Here is a 25,419-nt window from a genome sequence, read left to right on the forward strand (position 1 = left end):
AGGTGACCAGGCAGTGGATGTGATCTATATGGATTTTAGTAAGGCATTTGACAAGGTTCCACACGGTAGGCTTATTCAGAAAGTCAGAAGGCATGGGATCCAGGGAAGTTTGGCCAGGTGGATTCAGAATTGGCTTGCCTGCAGCAGGCAGAGGGTCGTGCTGGAAGGAGTACATTCAGATTAGAGGATTGTGACTAGTGGTGTCCCACAAGGATCTGTTCTGGGACCTCTACTTTTCGTGATTTTTATTAACGACCTGGATGTGGGGGTAGAAGGGTGGGTTGGCAAGTTTGCAGACGACACAAAGGTTGGTGGTGTTGTAGATAGTGTAGAGGATTGTCAAAGATTGCAGAGAGACATTGATAGGATGCAGAAGTGGGCTGAGAAGTGGCAGATGGAGTTCAACCTGGAGAAGTGTGAGGTGGTACACTTTGGAAGGACAAACTCCAAGGCAGAGTACAAAGTAAATGGCAGGATACTTGGTAGTGTGGAGGAGCAGAGGGATCTCGGGGTACGTGTCCACAGATCCCTGAAAGTTGCCTCACAGGTGGATAGGGTAGTGAAGAAAGCTTATGGGGTGTTAGCTTTCATAAGTTGAGGGATAGAGTTTAAGAGTCGCGATGTAATGATGCAGCTCTATAAAACTCTGGTTCGGCCACACTTGGAGTACTGTGTCCAGTTCTGGTCACCTCACTATAGGAAGGATGTGGAAGCATTGGAAAGCGTACAGAGGAGATTTACCAGGATGCTGCCAAGTTTAGAAAGTATGCATTATGATCAGAGATTAAGGGACCTAGGGCTTTACTCTTTGGAGAGAACGAGGATGAGAGGAGACATGATAGAGGTGGACAAGACAATAAGAGGAATAGATAGAGTGGATAGCCAGTGCCTCTTCCCCAGGGCACCACTGCTCAATACAAGAGGACGTGGCTTTAAGGTAATGGGTGGGAAGTTCAAGGGGGATATTAGAGGAAGGTTTTTCACTCAGAGAGTGGTTGGTGCGTGGAATGCACTGCCTGAGTCAGTGGTGGAGGCAGATACACTAGTGAAGTTTAAGAGACTACTAGACAGGTATATGGAGGAATTTAAGGTGGGGGGGGTTATATGGGAGGCAGGGTTTGAGGGTCGGTACAACATTGTGGGGCAATGGGCCTATGGGCCTGTACTGTGCTGTACTATTCTATGTTCTATTAAAGAATCGAAAGGTCAGATTGTGGATATTTCAACCCGATTGGAACAGGCTCAACGCAAAATTGTCGATTTAGACGCAAGATTGCGTAGAAATAACATTCGCATTGTGGGTCCTCAAGAAGGCTCCGAGAATGGGAATTTATTGGATTATTTTGCCAAACTGTTTCAAACTCTGTTTCCGGATATTCTATCTCAATTTCCCGATATTGAAAGAGCTCACAGAATTTTCACTTCGTCAGATAAAGCTCGACCAATTTTAGTCAACTTTCTTCGTTTTAAAGTTAAAGACCAAATCATAAAATGTGCAAGAAAACAGAAAGCTTTTAAATGTAACGGTTCCGAGATCCGTTTTTTTGAAGATTATCCACGGGAAGTTATGGAACAATGGATTAAATTCATATCGGTCATGAAGATCGCTCACAAAAAAGACTCTTTCCATCCCTGAGATATCCAGCGAGATTAAAGTGATTTCCTAAACATTCTACCCCTCGTGTCTTCTTGGATCCCCAAACGGCATCGGATTTTGTCAACTCTATTGTGGTATTGGCTGATGTATGAAGGATATTAGAGTTTCTGAATAATTTTCTGAAAGAAAACAGGCTTTGAAGATTTCGGTATGCTGAAGATATCCTTTGATCGATAGATTACTTAAAGAAGAGGTGATCTTCTTGGTTTGACTAAAGAATGACTATTTTTTGAAGACTGTTTAGTATACGGAGTGAATTAATACAGCAGATAGATTGTGAACTGGTTTGGTTATCTGTTTCTATTTTTTTCTTTTTCTTTATTAATTAAGTGATATTTTGCTTACAGTTTATATAGACTTATGGAGTGTTTAGTAATAGATAATTAGCTTTAGTTCTTTCATTAAATAAGGTAGTAAGTTAAAGCATAATGGCGCTGCTTTTTTCTCTTTCGAGATTAAACCGTTTGGGTTAATAGTATTGCTTTGGCGTCTTTGGAGACTGTTTTCGCATTCCCTCGTTTATTTTCAATGATTAAGTATAAGCATTTTTTTTCTTCTTTGCTGGGCTTTCTTATCTTAAGGTTACGTATTCTCTTTGTAAGGGGGAGGGGGGAATTAGGAGAAAAAACTTTTAATCATTATTTCAATTGAGCGGCACGCGGAATTCCGTTCTTACGCTTTTCTTCTTGGGGATGCGCTCCGGCTTTTTTTCTCTTTTGCCGGATTTCCTTCTTTGGGGATGGTGTGAGGTTTGGGGGTATTTTTGTATTTTGGAGTTTATTGTGGGATTTTATTTTTTTCACACACACGTCCTGTATTTTTTTCCCCATTATGGAGTTCCGGAGCATGCGTGTTTTCATTTTGGTTATATTCATCACCGCCATCTTTGATTAGCCCCCGATGGAACGTGTGGATTGTCGTGTTTAACAATAATATCAAATGGTACTTAAACAGATCAACGTTATTAGTTGGAATGTACGTGGCTGGAATCACCCTATTAAGCAAAGGAAGACTTTTAAAGTTATTATTCGATTCCAGCCCGATATAATTTTTATTCAAGAAACACATATCAGAACGGGAGACAAGGGCCTTCAATACCATGCTGCTTGTCAAAATAAAACAAAGGGAGTATCTATTTTTATTAAATCTAATATTTTATTTATTCAAGAAGACATTGTCTCAGATAATAATGGTAGAATTTTTAATTATTAAAGGAACAATTTGTTATAGAAAAATTGTCCTGGTTAATCTATACGGCCCTAATGTAGATGATCCTTTTTTAAAAAATGTATTTGGTTTACTACCAGACTTAAATGAATATATGCTGCTGATGGGAGGTGACTTCAACTGTTGCTTAAATCCTTTGATGACAAGAGTTCAACCAATCAGCAGCTTCCGAGTTGTTCGGCAACACTTATTAATTCCTTATTAATTGATTATGGTTTGATAGAAACCTGGAGAAATTTACATCCTAATGACAGAGATTATTCTTTCTATTCACGTGTTCATAATAAATATTCGAGAATTGATTATTTTATAGCTGATTTCCAATTTTTGTCTAAAGTCCAGAAATGTGAATGTGATGCTATTGCAGTCTCGGACCATGCGCCTTTAAGCTTAACTTTTGAGTTCAATGATGTTAGTAATGTAAACTTGCCTTGCCTTGGCGCTTTCCAGAAAATTTATTACAAAGTTCGGACTTTGTTAAATTTATAGAGATTCAGATAAAAGATTTCTTTCTTCTTAATAATACGGGAGATGTCTCGAAATTGATTATATGGGATACACTTAAAGCATATTTGCGAGGTCAGATAATATCCTATTTGGCTAAACTCAAGAAACAGACAAAAATAGAGTTAGATAGAATTTCAAAACTAATTAAAGACCTGGATATCACTTATGCAGTTTCTCCTAATGTTAATTTATTTAAACAAAGGGTTGAACTTCAATCACAATATAATTTATTATTAACTTATCCTATTGAGAGAAATTTGCTTAAATTAAAAATTCAAATTTATATGTTTGAAAATAAAAGAAACAAGCTATTAGCATCTCAACTTAAAGCAGTTAGAGCTAAAAGACAAATTTTTAAAAATCGTAAGAGAGATGGTAGTTTAGCTTGTAATTATGAAGATATTAATAAAATTTTTCAAGACTATTACAGTGATCTCTATAAATCTCAATTTCCAGCTGATCTTTCTAATATGTATGCCTTTTTACAAAAGATTGATTATCCTAGAATATCTGTTGAAGATCAGCAAATTCTTGATGCTCCTTTTGCTGAAAGAGAAATTCAGAAAACTATTCTTTCAATGCAATCTGGTAAAGCTCCTGGATTGGATGGTTTTACTGTAGGATTTTATAAAAAATTTGAAGATTTGCTGAGTAAGATTTGCTTATATGTTGGAAATGATTGAAGATTATCTTCTGCTAAGAGAGTTACCTTCCACATTTTATGAAGCTTCTATTTCTTTAATTCTTAAGAAAGATAAAGACCCTACTGATTGTGCTTCATATAGACCTATTTCATTATTAAATGTGGAAGCCAAAATTCTTTCAAAAATAATAGCTAATGGGATGGAGAATATACTAGCTAAAATTATTTCTCAGGATCAAACAGGTTTTATAAAAGGCCGTTATTCTTTCTCTAACACTCGGAGATTGTTAAATATTATATACTCATCCCTCTCTAAGATTCCCCAATGTGTTGTTTCTCTGGATGCTGAATGGGCATTTGATAGAGTTGAATGGAAATATCTATTTAAAGTTTTAGAGAAATTTAGCTTTGGTACTAACTTTAATAAATGGATGAGATTGATATATACTCATAGTTATAGTCATACTTTATTGATCACGGGGGAAACTGGGTTTCATTACAGTTGCACCATAAATAATAAATAGTAATAAAACCATAAATAGTTCAATAGTAATATGTAAATTATGCCAGTAAATTATGAAATAAGTCCAGGACCAGCCTATTGGCTCAGGGTGTCTGACCCTCCAAGGGAGGAGTTGTAAAGTTTGATGGCCACAGGCAGGAATGACTTCCTATGACGCTCTGTGTTGCATCTCGGTGGAATGAGTCTCTGGCTGAATGTAATCTTGTGCCCACCCAGTACATTATGTAGTGGATGGGAGACATTGTCCAAGATGGCATGCAACTTGGACAGCATCCTCTTTTCAGACACCACCGTCAGAGAGTCCAGTTCAATCCCCATAACATCACTGGCCTTACGAATGAGTTTGTTGATTCTGTTGATGTCTGCTACCCTGAGCCTGCTGCCCCAGCACACAACAGCAAACATGATAGCACTGGCCACCACAGACTCGTAGAATGTCCTCAGCGTCGTCCGACAGATGTTAAAGGACCTCAGTCTCCTCAGGAAATAGAGACGGCTCTGACCCTTCTTGTAGACAGCTTCAGTGTTCTTTGACCAGTCCAGTTTATTGTCACTTCGTATTCCCAGGTATCTGTAATCCTCCACCATGTCCACACTGACCCCCTGGATGGAAACAGGGGTCACTGGTATCTTAGCTCTCTTCAGGTCTACAACCAGCTCCTTTGTCTTTCTCACATTAAGCTGCAGATAATTCTGCTCACAGCATGTGACAATGTTTCCTATCGTAGCCCTGTACTCAGCCTCATCTCCCTTGCTGATGCATCCAAATATGGCAGAGTCATCCGAAAACTTCTGAAGATGACAAGACTCTGTGCAGTAGTTGAAGTCCGAGGTGTAAATGGTGAAGAGAAAGGGAGACAAGACAGTCCTCTGTGGAACCCCAGTGCTACTGATCACTCTGTCGGACACACAGGGTTGCAAGCACACCTACTGTGGTCTGCCAGTCAGGTAATCAAGAATCCATGATACCAGGGAAGCATCCACCTGCATCGCTGTCAGCTTCTCCCCCAGCAGAGCAGGGCGGATGGTGTTGAACGCACTGGAGAAGTCGAGCAGCGGGCAGCGTAGTTTGCGGGCGGTGGAGTGTGCCGGGAGCGGAGCGAAGGCTGAAGGGCTTCGGCCCAACGGGCTCAGGCGGAAACGGGGAGGCGAGGAAGGTTTGGTATTCATTTTTTGTTGTTATTTGAGGAGAGGGACAGTATTAGAGTGAGGGCAGCTTGTTGTTCTCGGTGCCGGATGTGGGAGGTCCTGGAGTCTCCAAGCCTCCCCGTCGTCCACATCTGCGCCAGGTGCGCCGAGATGCACCTCCTAAACGACCGCGTTAGGGAACTGGAGCTGCAGCTCGATGACCTTCGTCTTGTCAGGGAGACTGAGGAGTTGATATAGAGGAGTTACAGGCAGCTGGTCACACCGGGGCCACGGGAGGCAGACAAGTGGGTCACAGTTAGGAAGGGGAAGGGGAAGAGTCAGGTAATAGAGAGTACCCCTCTGGCTGTGCCCCTTCACAATAAGTACTCCTGTTTGAGTACTGTTGGGGGCGACAGCTTACCTGGGGGAAGCGATAGTGGCCGTGCCTCTGGCACAGAGTCCGGCCCTGTAGCTCAGAAGGGTAGGGAAAGAAAGGGGAAGGCAGTGGTAATAGGGGACTCGATAGTGAGGGGGTCAGATAGGCGATTCTGTGGATGCAGTCCAGAGACCCGGATGGTAGTTTGCCTCCCTGGTGCCAGGGTCCAGGATATTTCTGATCATGTCCAAGATATCCTGAAGTGGGAGGGTGAGGAGCCAGAGGTCGTGGTACATATTGGTACCAATGAAATAGGTAGGAAAAGGGAAGAGTTCCTTAAAGGAGGATATAGGGAGTGAGGAAGGGAGTTGAGAAAAAGGACTACAAAGGTAATAATCTCGGGATTACTGCCTGTGCTACGCGACAGTGAGAGTAGGAATGCAATGAGGTGGAGGATAAATGCGTGGCTGAGGGATTGCAGCAGGGGGCAGGGATTCAAGTTTTTGGATCATTGGGACCTCTTTTGGCGCAGGCGTTACCTGTACAAAAAGGACGGGTTACACGTGAATCTTAGGGGGACCAATATCCTGGCAGGGAGATTTGCGAGGGCTACTGAGGTGACTTTAAACTAGAATGTTTGGGGGGGGGGGAACAAATTAAAGAGACTAGGAGAGATAAGGTTAGTTCACAATAGGGGGATGGGAACAAGTGCAGAGAGACAGAAGGGTGTAAAATGAGGGTAGAAGCAAAAAGTAGTAAGGTGAAAAGTAAAAGTGGTAGGCCGGCAAATCCAGGGCAAAAATCAAAAAGGGCCACTTTTCAACATAATTGTATAAGGGCTAGGAGTGTTGTAAAAGCAAGCCTGAAGGCTTTGTGTGTCAATGCAAGGACCATTCGTAACAAGGTGGAAAAATTAAAAGTGCAGATTGTTATTAATGAATATGATATAGTTGGGATCACAGAGACATGGCTACAGGGTGACCAAGGATGGGAGCTCAACATTCAGGGATATTCGATATTCAGTAGGGACAGACATGAAAGAAAAAGAGGTGGGGTAGCATTGCTGGTTAGAGAGGAAATTAACGCAATAGAAAGGAAGGACATTAGCCGGGAGGATGTGGAATCGATATGGGTAGAGCTGCATAACAGTAAGTGGCAGAAAACGCTGGTGGGAGTTGTGTACAGGTCACCTAACAGTAGTAATGAGGTTGGGGATGGCATTAAACAGGAAATTAGAAAGGCATGCAATAAAGGAACAGCAGTTATAATGGGTGACTTCAATCTACATATAGATTGGGTGAACCAAATTGGTAAGAGTGCTGAGGAAGAGGATTTCTTGGAGTGTATGCGGGATGGTTTCTTGAACCAACATGTCGAGGAACCAACTAGATAGCAGGCTATTCTAGACTGGGTATTGAGCAATGAGGAAGGATAATTAGCAATCTTGTTGTGAGAGGCGCCTTGGGTAAGAGTGACCATAATATGGTGGAATTCTTCATTAAGATGGAGAGTGACATAGTTAATTCAGAAACAAAGGTTCTTAACTTAAAGAGGGGTAACTTTGAAGGTATGAGACGTGAATTAGCTAAGATAGACTGGCAAATGACACTTAAAGGTTTGACGGTGGATATACAATGGCAAGCATTTAAAGATCGCATGGATGAACTACAACAATTGTTCATCCCAGTTTGGCAAAAGAATAAATCAAGGAAGGTAGTGCACCCGTGGCTGACAAGAGAAATTAGGGATAGTATCAATTCCAAAGAAGAAGCATACAAATTAGCCAGAAAAAGTGGCTCACCTGAGGACTGGGAGAAATTCAGAGTTCAGCAGAGGAGGACAAAGGGCTTAATTAGGAAGGGGAAAAAAGATTATGAGAGAAAACTGGCAGGGAACATAAAAACTGACTGTAAAAGCTTTTATGGATATGTAAAAAGGAAAAGACTGGTAAAGACAAATGTAGGTCCCCTACAGACAAAAACAGGTGAATTGATTATGGGGAGTAAGGACATGGCAGACCAATTGAATAATTACTTTGGTTCTGTCTTCACTAAGGAGGACATAAATAATCTTCCAGAAATAGTAGGGGACAGAGGGTCCAGTAAGATGGAGGAACTGAGCGAAATACATGTTAGTAGGGAAGTGGTGTTAGGTAAACTGAAGGGATTAAAGGCAGATAAATCCCCAGGGCCAGATGGTCTGCATCCCAGAGTGCTTAAGGAAGTAGCCCAAGAAATAGTGGATGCATTAGTGATAATTTTTCAAAACTCATTAGATTCTGGAGTAGTTCCTGAGGATTGGAGGGTGGCTAATGTAACCCCACTTTTTAAAAAAGGAGGGAGAGAGAAACCGGTGAATTATAGACCGGTTAGCCTAATGTTGGTGGTGGGGAAACTGCTGGAGTCAGTTATCAAAGATGTGATAACAGCACATTTGGAAAGCGGTGAAATCATCAGACAAAGTCAGCATGGATTTCTGAAAGGAAAATCATGTCTGACGAATCTCATAGAATTTTTTGAGGATGTAACTAGTAGAGTAGATAGGGGAGAACCAGTGGATGTGGTATATTTGGATTTTCAAAAGGCTTTTGACAAGGTCCCACACAGGAGATTAGAGTGCAAACTTAAAGCACACGGTATTGGGGGTAAGGTATTGATGTGGATAGAGAATTGGTTAGCAGACAGGAAGCAAAGAGTGGGAATAAACGGGACCTTTTCAGAATGGCAGGCAGTGACCAGTGGGGTACCACAAGGCTCAGTGCTGGGACCCCAGTTGTTTACAATATATATTAATGACTTGGATGAGGGAATTAAATGCAGCATCTCCAAGTTTGCGGATGACACGAAGCTGGGCGGCAGTTTTAGCTGTGAGGAGGATGCTAAGAGGATGCAGGGTGACTTGGATAGGTTGGGTGAATGGGCAAATTCATGGCAGATGCAATTTAATGTGGATAAATGTGAAGTTATCCACTTTGGTGGCAAAAATAGGAAAACAGATTATTATCTGAATGGTGGCCGATTAGGAAAAGGGGAGGTGCAACGAGACCTGGTGTCATTGTACACCAGTCATTGAAAGTGGGCATGCAGGTACAGCAGGCGGTGAAAAAGGCGAATGGTATGCTGGCATTTATAGCAAGAGGATTCAAGTACAGGAGTAGGGAGGTACTACTGCAGTTGTACAAGGCCCTGGTGAGACCACACCTGGAGTATTGTGTGCAGTTTTGGTCCCCTAATCTGAGGAAAGACATCCTTGCCATAGAGCGAGTACAAAGAAGGTTCACCAGATTGATTCCTGGGATGGCAGGACTTTCATATGATGAAAGACTAGATGAACTAGGCTTATACTCGTTGGAATTTAGAAGATTGAGGGGGGATCTTACTGAAACGTATAAAATCCGAAAGGGATTGGATAGGCTAGATGCAGGAAGATTGTTCCCAATGTTGGGGAAGTCCAGAATGAGGGGTCACGGTCTGAGGATAAAGGGGAAGCCTTTTAGGACCGAGACTAGGAAAAACTTCTTCACACAGAGAGTGGTGAATCTGTGGAATTCTCTGCCACGGGAAGCAGTTGAGGCCAGTTCATTGGCTATATTTAAGAGCGAGTTAGATATGGCCCTTGTGGCTAAAGGGATCAGCGGGTATGCAGGGAAGAATGGTACAGGGTTCTGAGTTGTATGATCAGCCATGATCATACTGAATGGTGGTGCAGGCTCGAAGGGCCGAATAGCCTACTCCTGCACCTATTTTCTATGTTTATATGTAACATGACCCTCACAGTGCTCACTGGCCTGTCCAGGTGGGTGTAGACACAGCCCTGGACAAAAGCCCTATTGCCACTGTAAGTACTAATAACGGTAGATCCCCCTTTTTCCAACTCTCCCGGGGTACGAGACAAGGATGTCCGTTAAATCCTCTGTTATTTAAGTTGATGTTGGAATCTTTGGATATTGCACTTCGTGAAGCTAAAAATATTCAAGGAATTTCTATAAATGGGACTATTCATAAGATCTCCCTTTTTGCGGATGATCTTTTGGTTTATGTTTCGAATCCTGAAGAATCTATTCGTAGTTTATTGAAATTATTAAATGAATTTGGATTGTTTTCAGGATGTAAATTAAACCTGCATAAAGATGAATTATTTTCTTTAAATAATTCTGCTTCTATATATGATGACATTCCTCTAAAAGTTACGGATTCTTTTAAATAGTTAGGTATTATCATCACTAAAAATTATGGAGACCTTTATAGAGCTAATTTAGTTCCCTTAGTGGATTTTATGAAGCAACTTTTTTCTAGATGGAATCCACTTACACTTTCGTTAGCAGGTCGAATTCATGCAGTTAAAATGATGATTATACCACCTTGCATTGATTTGGAAATGAAAATTGTGAAACAATTTCATTTAACTTCATTATTAGGAGCTCCTTTACCTGTACAATTAGCCAAAATTTCTATTCTAAATATAAATCATATGATTAATCAATCATTACGAATCTGGTACCAGTTTCGTAAGTTTTTTCATCTTAAAAAATTTAACCTTTTTAGTTTAATTTATCGAAACTATTTATTTAAACCTTCACTTAGTGATCCTACCTTTTTTCTTTGGAGGAATAAAGGGTTTTTTTCCTTTATGGACTTGTTTCAAGAAGGCCGATTGATGTCCTTTGAGAAATTAGTAACTAAATACTCTCTCTCATATTCACATTTTTTGCAATATCTTCAGGTCAGACATTTCTTACAAGAATATTTAAGTAATTTTCCATATATACAAGAATCTGACCTGTTAGACATTATTTTAAAAATGAACCCTTTAGTGAAAGATTTTTTTGGGAAAATTTATAATTTACTATTGCGACAGGATAACTATCCTTCAGTTAAGATTAAGCAAGATTGGGACAGAGAGCTTAAAGTGACCTTGATAACAGAGGATTGGTTGCGAATTTTGAAGCTGGTTAACCCTTCTTCGATTTGTGCCAGTCACTCTCTAATTCAATTTAAAATTGTACATCTTTATTATTTGACAAAGGAGAGATTGTCTAAAATATTTCCTAATGTAAATAGTCAGTGTGATAAATGCAAAACTGTGATAGCTACATGGACACAAATGTTTTGGTCATGTTCTGTATTGAAACAATTTTGGAAATCTATTTTTTCTACAATTTCTAAAGCTTTAAAAATCAATTTACAACCTAATAAATTGACAGTTTTGTTTGGTAAAATTCCTCAATATATTCACGGTATTTCTATATCATAGAACCATAGAAACTATAGCACAGAAACAGGCCTTTTGGCCCTTCTTGGCTGTGCCAAACCATTTTCTGCCTAGTCCCACTGACCTGCACACGGACCATATCCCTCCATACACCTCCCATCCCTGTATCTGTCCAATTTATTCTTAAATGTTAAAAAAGAACCCGCATTTACCATCTCGTCTGGCAGCTCATTCCACACTCCCACCACTCTCCATGTGAACAGCCTCCCCTAATGTTCCCTTTAAACTTTTCCCCCCTCACCCTTAACCCATGTCCTCTGGTTTTTTTCTCCCCTTGCCTCAGTGGAAAAAGCCTGCTTGCATTCACTCTATCTATACCCATCATAATTTTATATACCTCTATCAAATCTCCCCTCATTCTTCTACGCTCCAGGGAATAAAGTCCTAACCTATTCAACCTTTCTCTGTAACTGAGTTTCTCAAGTCCCGGCAACATCCTTGTAAATCTTCTCTGCACTCTTTCAACCTTATTTATATCCTTCCTGTAATTTGGTGACCAAAACTGAACACAATACTCCAGATTCGGCCTCACCAATGCCTTATACAACCTCATCATAACATTCTAGCTCTTATACTTAATACTTCGATTAATAAAGGCCAATGTACCAAAAGCTCTCTTTACGACCCTATCTACCTCTGACGATACTTTTAGGGAATTTTGTATCTATATTCCCAGATCCCTCTGTTCCACTGCACTCCTCAGTGCCTTACCATTAACCCTGTATGTTCTACGTTGGTTTGTCCTTCCAACGTGCAATACCTCACATTTGTCAGTATTAAACTCCATCTGCCATATTTCAGCCCATTTTCCCAGCAAAAACATCATCCCAATTCACACCCGCAAGTTCTAGCCTTATAGCCTCATAATTTGCCTTTCGCCAATTAAAAATTTTCTTGTCCTCTTTGATTCTATCCTTTTCCATGATAATTATAAAGGCCAGGGAGCGGTGGTCACTGTCCCCCAGATGCTCACCCACTGAGAGATCTGTGACCTGACCCGGTTCATTACCTAGTACTAGATCTAGTATGGCATTCCCCCTGGTCGGCCTGTCCACATACTGTGACAGGAATCCGTCCTGGACACACTTAACAAACTCTGCCCCATCTGAACCCTTGGAACTAGTCAGGTGTCAATCAATATTAGGGAAGTTAAAGTCACCCATGACAACAACCCTGTTATTTTTGCACCTTTCCAAAATCTGCTCCTCTGTGTCTCTGCTGCTACCAGGGGGCCTATAGAATACCCCTAGTAGAGTAACTGCTCCCTTCCTGTTCCTGACTTCCACCCATGTTGACTCAAAAAAGGATCCTGCTACATTACCCACCCTTTCTGTAGCTGTAATAGTATCCCTGACCAGTAATGCCACCCCTCCTCCCCTTTTTCCGCCCTCTCTATCCCTTTTAAAGCACTGAAATCCAGGAATATTGAGAATCCATTCCTGCCCTGGTGCCAGCCAAGTCTCTGTAATGGCCACTACATTACAATTCCATGTATGTATCCAAGCTCTCAGTTCATCACCTTTGTTCCTGATGCTTCTTGCATTGAGGTACACACATTTCAGCCCCTCTACCTTACTGTCTTTACACCCTTTATTCTGCTTCTCTTTCCTGAAAGTCTCTCTGTATGTTAGATCTGTTAGATTTTGTTTTTTTTATTATTGATAAAAAAAATCCTAACCTACTGTGTGGTTTAACCGGAAACCAGGGTCCCTGACCACTTTTCTTTCTTTTCAAGTGCACCCCAGGGTGCCAAAATATGTTGACCGTTCATCAGCTGAAATCAGTTTGGAAACTCAGCAGGCAACTTTTAATTAACGAAAGCTCGCACTTAATTGTTCCTGCACAAAAAACAAAGTAACTATGTTGACCCCAGGCCAACAATTTAAAACATGAATTTCATTGTTCCCTCTGTAGTAATACACACCCAGACCACTTCTCAAATTCACAACACTGAAACAGGGGGTTCTCCTTTGTCCAAATGATCAATCATTTCTTCTCCCAGTCCCTTTCATGGGGGACCTTCCTTGTGATGGTTAGTCTCAGGAGTTATCACACCTGTGAAGCTGAAACTCTTAACTTGTTAAGCACCTCTTATCAGTTCACAGGATGCAACTCATTCCTGTTGGCTGAAGTTTACCAGGCTGCTGACTAACAGATTCCCATTGGATGTACTTCATGCCGAAGGTGACTCCTTTTGTTCTCTTCAACTCTGGTTCACACACTCAGCAGAAATAACGAGATTCCTTCTGCAGACCTGACAGTGCAAATAATACACAGTTTATCTGAAAGTGATTTCAGGTTCAGAGATAACGAGATTACTTCTGAAATCCTGACAGTGTACATAATACATGGCTTATCTGAGAGTGATTTCAGTATTAGAATGCGAATACCAAAAACTTCTTGTGTTCAATTGATCTTATTAGGTTATCCCACAGCAAGAATCAGTTCATCAATCAGTTCAAAAAATGGGGATTACAGAGCAGCTTCACAAAATGGCAGCCTCTATTCCTTCGACCTCATGGCAAGAACACAGACAATTGATCACTCTACTTCCATTGTCATTGACCCATTCAAGTTTGATGTTTTCTTGCATATGTTAATTCCTTCCTGACCCACAGTGGTGTATTTTAGTGCAGAGCAGTCAGGATGGGATGCTCTTCCTGTCAGATGTGGGAATTCTGGATATCTGACAGTTTCCTTGATGACTATATTTGCAGGAAGTGCATCCAACCACAGCGCCTGACTGTCTGGGTCAGGGAGTTGGATATACTCAGGATTATTTGGGAGCCTGAAGATACTATCAATGAAACATCTGAAGAGATGGCCACAGCCAGAGTACAGGCGGATAGGAGATGCGTGACCAGCAGCAGCGGTAAGGGGCATTCGGAAGTCAGAGCAGGGCTGTCCTGTGGGAATCCTCCTCAGCAGTGGGATACTGCTGGGTGTGGGATGGTGGGTGTTGGGGGTGACCCTGATGTTGGGGGGGGGAATTGACCCTTTGGGGCCCAGCTGCAACAGAAAGGTTGCTGATACTGTCGGCTCCAAGGCTCAACGGAGAAGTGTAAATGTAGGGTTTGCGGTAGTTATAGGAGATGATAGTTAGGGGAGAGAAAGGAGATTCTGTCGATGCGGACAGAATTTAAATTACAACTGATTTCTGTGCCACAGATTAAAACCATTAAACTCCAATCCATTAAACATGAACATTAGCCGAGGGATACCTCCCAAGCCCGGTGACCAGAGTGCAGAACTGGGTTTGATAAACAGCAGCAATAATTGCCGAGTTCGGCACCACCAGTCACTTTTGAACTTGGTTCAGCAACTGTGATGGTTAAATATCCAGTCTGTAGCTTGCTTAAACAGTTTCCCCAGTGTGAACTCGGTAGTGTGTGACAAGGTGGGATGACTGAGAGAATCGCTTCCCACATTTGGAGCAGGAGAATGGCCTCTCCCCAGTGTGGACTCGTTGGTGTGTCTGTAAGTCAGATGATTGATTGAATCTCTTTCCACATTCAGAGCAGGCGTACGGCCTCTCACCAGTGTGAATTCGCTGATGTACCATCAGTTGAGATGACTGAGTAAATCCCCTTCCACAGTCTGAGCAGGTGAATGGTCTCTCACCAGTGTGAACTCGTTGATGCACCTTCAGCTGATACGACCGAATAAACCCTTTCCCACAGTCTGAGCAGGTGAACAGCCTCTCCCCAGTGTGAATTCGCTGATGTGTCTTCAGTTCAACTGACCGAGTAAATGCCTTCCCACAGTCTGAGCAGGTGAATGGCCTCTCTCCAGTGTGGACTCGCCGGTGCACTTGCAGGTCAGATAAATGAGTGAATCTCTTCCCACATTCAGAGCAGGAAAATGGCCTCTCCCCAGTGTGAATTCGCTGGTGTACCATCACTTGAGATGACCGAGTAAATGCCTTCCCACAGTCTGAACAGGTGAATGGCCTCTCTCCAGTATGAACTCGCCAGTGCGCCTGTAGGCTGGATGAGTCAGTGAATTTCTTCCCACAGTCTGAGCAGGTGAATGGCCTCTCCCCAGTGTGAATGCGCTGATGTATCTTCAGTACAGATGAATGTGTGAATCCTTTCCCACAGTCTGAGCAGATGAACGGCCTCTCCCCAGTGTGAATTCGCTGATGTTCATTCAGTACAGATGACTGAGTGAATCCTTTCCCACAGACTGAGCAGGTGAATGGCCTCTCCCCGGTGTGAATTCGCTGATGTACTTTCAGTTGAGATGACCGAATAAACCCTTTCCCACAGTCTGAGCAGGTGAACGGCCTCTCCCCAGTGTGAGTTCGCTGATGTACCTTCAGTTCAGATGACCAAGTGAATCCCTTCCCACAGTCTGAACAGGTGAATGGCTTCTCCCCAGTGTGAACTGACAGGTGTCTCTGCAGTTGTGATGACTGAGTGAATCCCTTCCCACAGTCTGAGCAAGTAAACGGCTTCTCCCCAGTGTGAACTCGCTGGTGTGTCAGTAGGGTGGATGACCGAGTGAATCCCTTCCCACAATCAGCACAGGTGAACAACATCTCATCAGGGTGAACTCGCTGGTGTGCATGCAGGTCAGATGAGTGAGTTTAGAGTGAATCCCTTCACACAGTTCTTTATCAATTCATAAGTCAAATGTCAGATGTAGCAAATCCCTTGCACAATCGATGTAGTTGAAGAACTGATCTCCAGTGAACAAATACTGGTGTGTTCTCAGCACCCCGGTTCCAGTGGATTTCACAGAGCTACAACAGAAAACTTCATCTCAGACACAAAGCACTTTTCCAGCTGGAATAGCATACTTCTTCATCTCCAAGGACCAACACGGATATATTGTTGAATATCTAGTAACTCCTTAAATACCTGGGCAGAGGCAGCAAAACTGACATGTTGTTCTGTTTAAAATTTCCATACACAATTTTTTTGCCATTTCTAACCTGTAGAAAGGATTTACAAGAGACATCAATGAGTGAAAGACATTATTTAGAGAAGTGTATGTTCATCCTCTTTGCTAGAAGCAATGAGAGTGCAGACTATTGTCTCAATGGAGAAAAAATTGAATTGAAGAGTACGAGATATAAAAGCAAGGATGTGTTGTTGAATATTTATAAAGCACAGGTGTGGGCTCACATGGACTCTTGAGAGCAGATTCAGGTCCCTTATCCAGAACAGACGTGCTTACATTGGAGAGGGTTCAAAGGAAGTTGACAAAAATATTTCTGGAATTGTATGGAAAAGGATAGAATCAAAGAGGACAGGAAAATTTTTAATTGGGGAAAGGCAAATTATGAGGCTATAAGGCTAGAACTTGCGGGAGTGAATTGGGATGTTGTTTTTGTAGGGAAATGTACTATGGACATGTGGTCAATGTTTAGAGATCTCTTGCAGGATGTAAGGGATAAATTTGTCCCGGTGAGGAAGATAAAGAATGGTAGAGTGAAGGAACCATGGGTGACAAGTGAGGTGGAAAATCTAGTCTGGTGGAAGAAGGCAGAATACATGAGGTTGAGGAAGCAAGGATCAGATGGGTCTATTGAGCAATATACGGAAGCAAGAAAAGAGCTTAAGAAGGGGCTGAGAAGAGCAAGAAGGGGGCATGAGAAGGCCTTGGCGAGTAGGGTAAAGAAAAACCCCAAGGCATTCTTCAATTATGTGAAGAAAAAAAGGATGACAGGAGTGAAGGTAGGACCAATTAGAGATAAAGGTGGGAAGATGTGCCTGGAGGCTGTGGAAGTGAGCAAGCTGCTCAATGAATATTTCTCTTCAGTATTCACCAATCAGAGGGAACTTGATGATGGTGAGGACAATATGAGTGAGGTTGATGTTCTGGAGCATGTTGATATTAAGGGAGAGGAGGTGTTGGAGTTCTTAAAATACATTAGGACAGATAAGTCCCTGGGGCCTGATGGAATATTCCCCAGGCTGCTCCATGAGGCGAGAGAAGAGACTGCTGAGCCCCTGGCTAGGATCTTTATGTCCTCGTTGTTCACGGGAATGGTACCGGAGGATTGGAGGGAGGCGAATGTTGTTCCCTTGTTCAAAAAAGGTAGTAGGGATAGTCCGGGTAATTATAGACCAGTGAGTCTTACATCCGTGGCGGGAAAGCTGTTGGAAAAGATTCTTAGAGATAGGATCTATAGGCATTTAGAGAATCATGGTCTGATCAGGGACAGTCAGCATGGCTTTGTGAAGGGCAGATCGTGTCTAACAAGCCTGATAGAGTTCTTTGAGGAGGTGACTAGGCATATAGATGAGGGTAGTGCAGTGGATGTAATCTATATGGATTTTAGTAAGGCATTTGACAAGGTTCCAAACGGTAGGCTTATTCAGAAAGTTGGAAGGCATGGGATCCAGGGAAGTTTGGCCAGGTGGATTCAGAATTGGCTTGCCAGCAGAAAGCAGAGGGTGGTGGTGGAGGGAGTACATTCAGATTGGAGGATTGTGACTAGTGGTGTCCCACAAGGATCTCTTCTGGGACCTCTACTTTTCGTGATTTTTATTAACGATCTGGATGTAGGGGTAGAGGGGTGGGTTGGCAAGTTACGACACAAAGGTTGGTGGTGTTGTAGATAGTGTAGAGGATTGTCAAAGATTGCAGAGAGACATTGATAGGATGCAGAAGTGGGCTGAGAAGTGGCAGATGGAGTTCATCCTGGAGAAGTGTGAGGTGGTACACTTTGGAATGACAAACTCCAAGGCAGAGTACAAAGTAAATGGCAGGATACTTGGTAGTGTGGAGGAGCAGAGGGATCTCGGGGTACATGTCCACAGATCCCTGAAAGTTGCCTCACAGGTGGATAGGGTAGTGAAGAAAGCTTATGGGGAGTTAGCTTTCATAAGTTGAGGGATAGTGTTTAAGAGTCGCGATGTAATGATGCAGCTCTATAAAACTCTGGTTAGGCCACACTTGGAGTGCTGTGTCCAGTTCTGGTCACCTCACTATAGGAAGGATGTGGAAGCATTGGAAAGGGTACAGAGGAGATTTACCAGGATGCTGCCTGGTTTAGAATGTATGCATTATGATCAGAGATTAAGGGAGCTAGGGTTTTACTCTTTGGAGAGAAGAAGGATGAGAGGAGACATGATAGAGGTGTACAAGATAATAAGAGGAATAGATAGAGTGGATAGCCAGCGCCTCTTCCCCAGGGCACCACTGCTCAATACAAGAGGACATGGCTTTAAGGTAAGGGGTGGGAAGTTCAAGGGGGATATTAGAGGAAGGTTTTTTACTCAGAGAGTGGTTGGTGCGTGGAATGCACTGCCTGAGTCAGTGGTGGAGGTAGATACACCAGTGAAGTTTAAGAGACTACTAGACAGGTATATGGAGGAATCTAAGGTGGGGGCTTATATGGGAGGCAGGGTTTGAGGGTCGGCACAACATTGTGGGCCGATGGGCCTGTACTGTGCTGTACTATTCTATGTTCTATGTTCTATGTAAGGTTTGTCATATGAAGAGTGTTTGATGGTTTGGGGCATCTACTGACTGGAGTTCAGAAGAATGAAGGGGCCCTCATTGAAATCTATTGAACATTGAAAAGTCTCGATGGAGTGGATGTGGGGGAGTGGGGGAGTTTCAGACCAGAGAACACAGCCTCAAAATTGAGCTTTGCTCTTTCAGAATGGAGATGAGGAGCAATTTCTTTAACTGGAGTGTGGTGAATCTGTGGAATTTGTTGTTTTAAGTTGGTCTGGAAGCCAAGTGATTGGATATATTTTACGGAAGAGGGTGATGGATTCTTGATTAATCAGGGCATGAAGGGAAATGGGGAGAAGGCAGGAAACTGGGGTGAGAGGGAAAATGGATCAGCTATAATGAAATGGTGGAGCAGGCTCGATGGTCCAAATGACCTGATTCTGCTCCTGTATCTGATGAGGAGACTAACTGTTCATGGTGCCGGAAAATGGTCTGTTCATCTCATTCTCTGACAGTCTTCCTGCCTGTGTAAGAATGGGACATTCAATCACTGACTTGGCTCAGTCTGATTCCTTCCATTAGTATTATTCTCTGTTCCATATTATTCTAAGCTGCGCAGTAACTGAAATGCTCCCACACAGAGAGCCTTTGTTACTGCACAGGTGGTATTGTGCCGTCCTGTTTTCAGGCTGCATAAAAAATTTAACCTTCAGACAAATTGTTGGTCCACACAATGTGAGAAAAATAAATTATTTCAAGTTCTGGTCATGTACTACAGCACTACAAAGAGCACGTGATGTTCCATGGCAAACCCTGGAGAGTTTCAAGTTACTCTGCCACTCTGCACAGGTGATTGACGCTGGAGAACTCAACAGAGGCAATGCCAAAGAACATGATGGAGGGCAGTCCTCGTTCTCATTGGAGTGTAGCACATTTGTGATGTGAAAACTACAGGTCACTTGTTATACAGGCCAAAGGTATTTGATATCATTATGTACCCAAAGCGAATGGTACTAAACATGTTCTCACAGGTAGAAAGGTCCAGAACAAGATGGAACAAAGGTGATTTCCTCAAGGACTAAAGCTGATGTAAGGAATTTGTTTTGCTCTTTTCATGCAGCACAAATTGATATTTTCATTTACCGGAGGGCAAGGTCTTCGGTGCTCGGTAGTGCCTGAGTGATCCATCTGCTGCTCTTCCCTCCCCCTGCGCTTCCAAATACGGCCTACAGACTGACGGGGAAAACGCTGGTCCTGTCATCTATGGCTTCCTCTTTACCCAGAACCCAGCACGAGCAAGAAACCCATCTATCCGCCATGGCTCCAGCACCTTCGCTCATCAGCAGCAAGTTCCCAGGAGCCCCAGTACAGATCATTGCGCTGAGAGAGAGGGAAGGGACTGTCCCGGGGTGCGGAGGAAAGGTGTGGATGGAGCTCACAGTAATTGTACTTCAGTCCAATAGAGTAATAGAGTAACTGCTGTTCCTGACTTCCACCCATACTGACTCAAAAGAGGATCCTGCTACATTACCCACCCTTTCTGTAGCTGTAATAGCATCCCTGACCAGTAATGCCACCCCTCCTCCCCTTTTTCCACCCTCTCTATCGCTTTTAAAACACTGAAATCCAGGAATATTGAGAATCCATTCCTGGCCTGGTGCCAGCCAAGTCTCTGTAATGGCCACTACATCACAATTCCATGTATGTATCCAAGCTCTCAGTTCATCACCTTTGTTCCTGATGCTTCTTGCATTGAGGTTCACACATTTCAACCCTTCTACCTTACTGTCTTTACACCTTGTATTCTGCTTCTCTCTCCTCAAAGCCTCTCTATATGGAGGGCAGTCCTCATTCTCATTGGAGTGTGGCTTATTTGTGATGTGAAAACTCCAGGTCACTTGTTATCCAGGCCAAAGGTATTTGATATAGTCAGAGGAGCAGACAGGAGATGTGTGTGGACGTGAGAAGGACACCCGCATGTACATCCTGGTACGAGAGGGAAAGCGATCAGAAGTCGTGATACATGTTGGGACCAACGACATAGGCAGGAAGAGGGATGAGGTCCTGAAGTATGAGCTTCGGGAACTAGGCAGAAGGCTGAAGAACAGGACCTCAAGGGTGGCGTTCTCAGGATTGCTGCCAGTGCTACGTGACAGTGATGGTAAGAATTGGAGGAGATGCAGTTGAATGCATGACTGAGGAGTTGGTGCAGGGAGCAAATTTTAGATTTTTGCATAATTGGGATCTCTTCTGGGGAAGGTGCGACCTGTACAGATTGGATGGGTTGCACCTGAACTCGAGGGGGGGCAATATCTTCACAGGTAGGTTTGCTGGCATGGTTCGGGAGGGTTTAAACTAATTTGCGAGGGGGATGGAACGCAGAGCGATAGAGCAGTGAAAGAAGTTCATGGAGTAAAGCCAGATCTAACATAAGGTACGTAAAAGTTGCTGGTGAACGCAGCAGGCCAGGCAGCATCTCTAGGAAGAGGTGCAGTCGACGTTTCAGGCCGAAACCCTTCATCCCCTGACGAAGGGTCTCGGCCTGAAACGTCAACTGCACCTCTTCCTAGAGATGCTGCCTGGCCTGCTGCGTTCACCAGCAACTTTTATGTGTGTTGCTTGAATTTCCAGCATCTGCAGAATTCGTGTCGTCTAACATAAGGTAGAAGGGCTGAGTTGTGTGTACCTCAATGTAAGAAGCATCAGGAACAAAGGTGATGAACTGAGAGCTTCGATACATACATGGAATTATGATGTAGTGCCCATTACAGAGACTAGGCTGGCACCAGGGCAGGAATGGATTCTCAATATTCCTGGATTTCAGTGCTTTAAAAGGGATAGGGAGGGCGAAAAAAGGGGAGGAGGGGTGGCATTACTGGTCAGGGATACTATTACAGCTACAGAAAGGGTGGGTAATGTAGCAGGATCCTCTTTTGAGTCAATATGGTTGGAAGTCAGGAATAGCAAGGGAGCAGTTACTATATTCGGGATATTCTATAGGCCCCCTGGTAGCAGCAGAGATACAGAGGAGCAGATTGGGAGGCAGATTTTGGAAAGGTGCAAAAATAACAGGGTTGTTGTCATGGGTGACTTTAACTTCCCTAATATTGATTGACACCTGACTAGTTCCAAGGGTTCAGATGGGGCAGAGTTTGTTAACTGTGTCCAGGACGGATTCCTGTCACAGTATGTGGACAGGCCGACAGGGGGAATGCCATACTATACTTAGTACTAGGTAATGAACCGGGTCAGGTCACAGATCTCACAGTGGGTGAGCATCTGGGGAACAGTGACCACCGCTCCCTGGCCTTTAGCATTATCATGGAAAAAATTAGAATCAGAGAGGATAGGAAGATTTTTAATTGGGGAAGGGCAAATTTTGAGGTTATAGGGTTAGAACTTGCAGGTGTGAATTGGGATGATGTTTTTGCAGGGAAATGTACTATGGACAAGTGGTCGATGTTTAGAGATCTCTTTCAGGATGTTAGGGATAAATTTGTCCTGGTGAGGAAGATAAAGAATGGTAGGGTGAAGGAACCATGGGTGACAAGTGAGGTGGAAAATCTAGTCAGGTGGAAGAAGGCAGCATACATGAGGTTTAGGAAGCAAGGATCAGATGGGTCTATTGAGGAATATAGGGAAGCAAGAAAGGAGCATAAGAAGGGGCTGAGAAGAGCAAGAAGGGGGCATGAGAAGGCCTTGGCGAGTAGGGTAAAAGAAAACCCCAAGGCATTCTTCAATTATGTGAAGAAAAAAAGGATGACAGGAGTGAAAGTAGGACCGATTAGAGATAAAGGTGGGACAATGTGTCTGGAGGCTGCGGAAGTGAGCGAGGTCCTGAATGAATACTTCTCTTCGGTATTCACCAATGAGAGGGAACTTGATGATGGTGAGGACAATATGAGTGAGGTTTATGTTCTGGAACATGTTGATATTAAGGGAGAGGAGGTGTTGGAGTCGTTAAAATACGTTAGGACGGATAAGTCCCCGGGGCCTGACAGAATATTCCCCAGGCTGCTCCACAAGGCGAGAAAAGAGATTACTGAGCCTCTGGCTAGCATCTTTATGTCCTCGCTGCCCATGGGAATGGTACCGGAGGATTGGAGGGAGGTGAATGTTGTCCCCTTATTCAAAATAGGTAGTAGGGATAGTCCGGGTAATTATAGACCAGTGAGCCTTACGTCTGTGGTGGGAAAGCAGTTGAAAAAGATTCTTAGAGATAGGATCTCTGGGCATTTAGAGAATCATGGTCTGATCAGGGACAGTCAGCATGGCTTTGTGAAGTGCAGATCGTGTCTAACAAGCCTGATAAGAGTTCTTTGAGGAGGTGACCAGGCATATAGATAAGGGTAGTGCAGTGGATGTGATCTATATGGATTTTAGTAAGGCATTTGACAAGGTTCCACATGGTAGGCTTATTCAGAAAGTCAGAAGGGATGGGATCCAGGGAAGTTTGGCCAGGTGGATTCAGAATTGCCTTGCCTGCAGAAGACATTGGGTTGTAGTGGAGGGAGTACATTCAGATTGGAGGATTGTGACTAGTGGTGTCCCACAAGGATCTGTTCTGGGACCTCTACTTTCCATGATTTTTATTAACGACCTGGATGTGGGGGTAGAAGGGTGGGATGGCAAGTTTGCAGATGACACAAAGGTTGGAGATGTTGTAGATACTGTAGAAGATTGTCAAAGATTGCAGAGCTATATTGATAGGATGCAGAAGTGGACAGAGAAGTGGCAAATGGAGTTCAACCCGGAGAAGTGTGAGGTGATACACTTTGGAAGGACAAACTCCAAGGCAGAGTACAAAGTAAATGGCAGGATACTTGGTAGTGTGGAGGAGCAGAGGGATCTGGGGGTATATGTCCACAGATCCCTGACAGTTGCCTCACAGGTGGATAGGGTAGTTAAGGAAGCTGACGGGGTGTTCGCTTTCATAACTCAAGGGATAGAGTTTAAGAGCCGTGATGTAATGATGCAGCTCTATAAAACTCTGGTTAGGCCACACTTGGAGTACTGTGTCCAGTTCTGGTCACCTCACTGTAGGAAGGATGTGGAAGCATTGGAAAGGGTACAGAGGAAATTTACCAGGACGCTGCCTGGTTTAGAGAGTATGCATTATGATCAGAGATTAAGGGAGCTAGGGCTTTACTCTTTGGAGAGAAGGAGGATGAGAGGAGACATGATAGAGGTGTACAAGATAATAAGAGGAATAGATAGAGTGGATAGCCAGTGCCTGTTCCCCTGGGCACCACTGCTCAATACAAGAGGACATGGCTTTAAGGTAAGGGGTGGGAAGTTCAAGGGGGATATTAGAGGAAGGTTTTTTTACTCAGAGAGTGGTTGGTGCGTGGAATACACTGCCTGAGTCAGTGGTGAAGGCAGATACACTAGTGAAGTATAAGAGACTACTAGACAGTTATATGGAGGATTTTAAGGTGGGGGCTTTTATGGGAGGCAGGGTTTGAGTGTCGGAACAACATTGTGGGCCGAAGGGCCTGTACTGTGCTGTACTTGTCTATGTTTTATATTCTATGTTCTATATCATTTTGTACCCAAAGAGAATGGTACGAAACATGTTCTCACGGGTAGAAAGGTCCAGAACAAGAAAAAACAAAGGTGATTTCCTCAATAACTAAAGCTGATGTAAGGATTTTGTTTTGTTATTTCCATGCAGAACAAATTGATATTTTCATTGACTGGAGGGTAAAGTCTTCGGTTGTCGATAGTGCCTGAGTGATCAATCTGCTGCCCTTCACTCCCCCTGCGCTTCCAAAAACGGCCTACGGACTGACGGGGAAAACGCTGATTGTGTCATCTATGGCTTCCTCTTTACCCAGAACCCCGCACGAACAAGAAACCCTTCTATCAACCACGGCTCCAGCACCTTCGCTTATCAACAGCAAGTTCCCCGGAGCCCGAGTACGGATCATTGCGCTGAGAAAGAGGGAAAGGACTGTCCCGGGGTGCGGAGGAAAGGTGTGGATTGAGCTCACAGTAACTGGACTTCAGTCGCGGTTCGGACACCGGTACTGATGATGAAGACCGCCCGAATCCCCCTCTCCTACCTGCCGCCGACTGTCCACGTCCCTTTGTCCACTGTGCGCACGCGCGAGACTCTCCGCGATGGTTACGCATGCGCATGTGATCGGCTGGTCACGGCGTGGAACTAACACGAGAAAGTCTGCAAATGTTGGAAATCCAGACCAACTCACACAAAACGCTGGAGGAATTCAGTAGCTCAGGCAGCATCTATGGACAATAATAAACAAGCCGCGTTTCGGGTCGAGACCTTCTGCAGAACTGAGAAACATGGGGGAAGATGACAGAATAAAAATGTGGTGGGGGAGAGGAAAGAGGCGCGCTGGAAACTGCTGGGTGGAAAGGACAAGGAAGAGTGGGCTGGAGAAAAAAAGAATCTGATAGGGGAGGAGAGTGGATTATAGGAGAGAGGGAAGGAGGAGGGGACCCCGGGGAAGTAATAGGCAGGTGAGAAGAAGTAAAATATCAGAGTGGGGCACCGAGGAGGGTGGCGGGAATTTGTCCACCGGAAGGTGTAATGGATCTTCATGCTGTCAGGTTGGAGGGTATCCAGACGGAGTATAATGTGCTGCTCCGCCACCCACAACACCTTATATTCCGTCTGGGTAGCCTTCGACCTGATGGCATGAACATTG

At 43.6% G+C, this 25,419-nt stretch overlaps 1 protein-coding gene across 1 annotated transcript in view; it reads right to left on the reverse strand.

Moving 5' to 3' along the window:
- LOC140198347 (uncharacterized) overlaps positions 1-24,833 on the reverse strand; it is a 108,433-nt gene extending 83,600 nt beyond the window's left edge. Inside the window, 2 exon segments of the mRNA XM_072259448.1 lie at positions 14,759-16,268; positions 24,811-24,833. Coding sequence (XP_072115549.1) covers positions 14,759-15,872 — 1,114 coding nt within the window. The 5' untranslated portion in view covers positions 15,873-16,268; positions 24,811-24,833.
- Between the last annotated feature and the right edge of the window lie 586 nt (positions 24,834-25,419).

This window comes from Mobula birostris, chromosome 5, assembly GCF_030028105.1.
Source record: "Mobula birostris isolate sMobBir1 chromosome 5, sMobBir1.hap1, whole genome shotgun sequence".
Lineage (NCBI taxonomy): Eukaryota > Metazoa > Chordata > Chondrichthyes > Myliobatiformes > Myliobatidae > Mobula > Mobula birostris.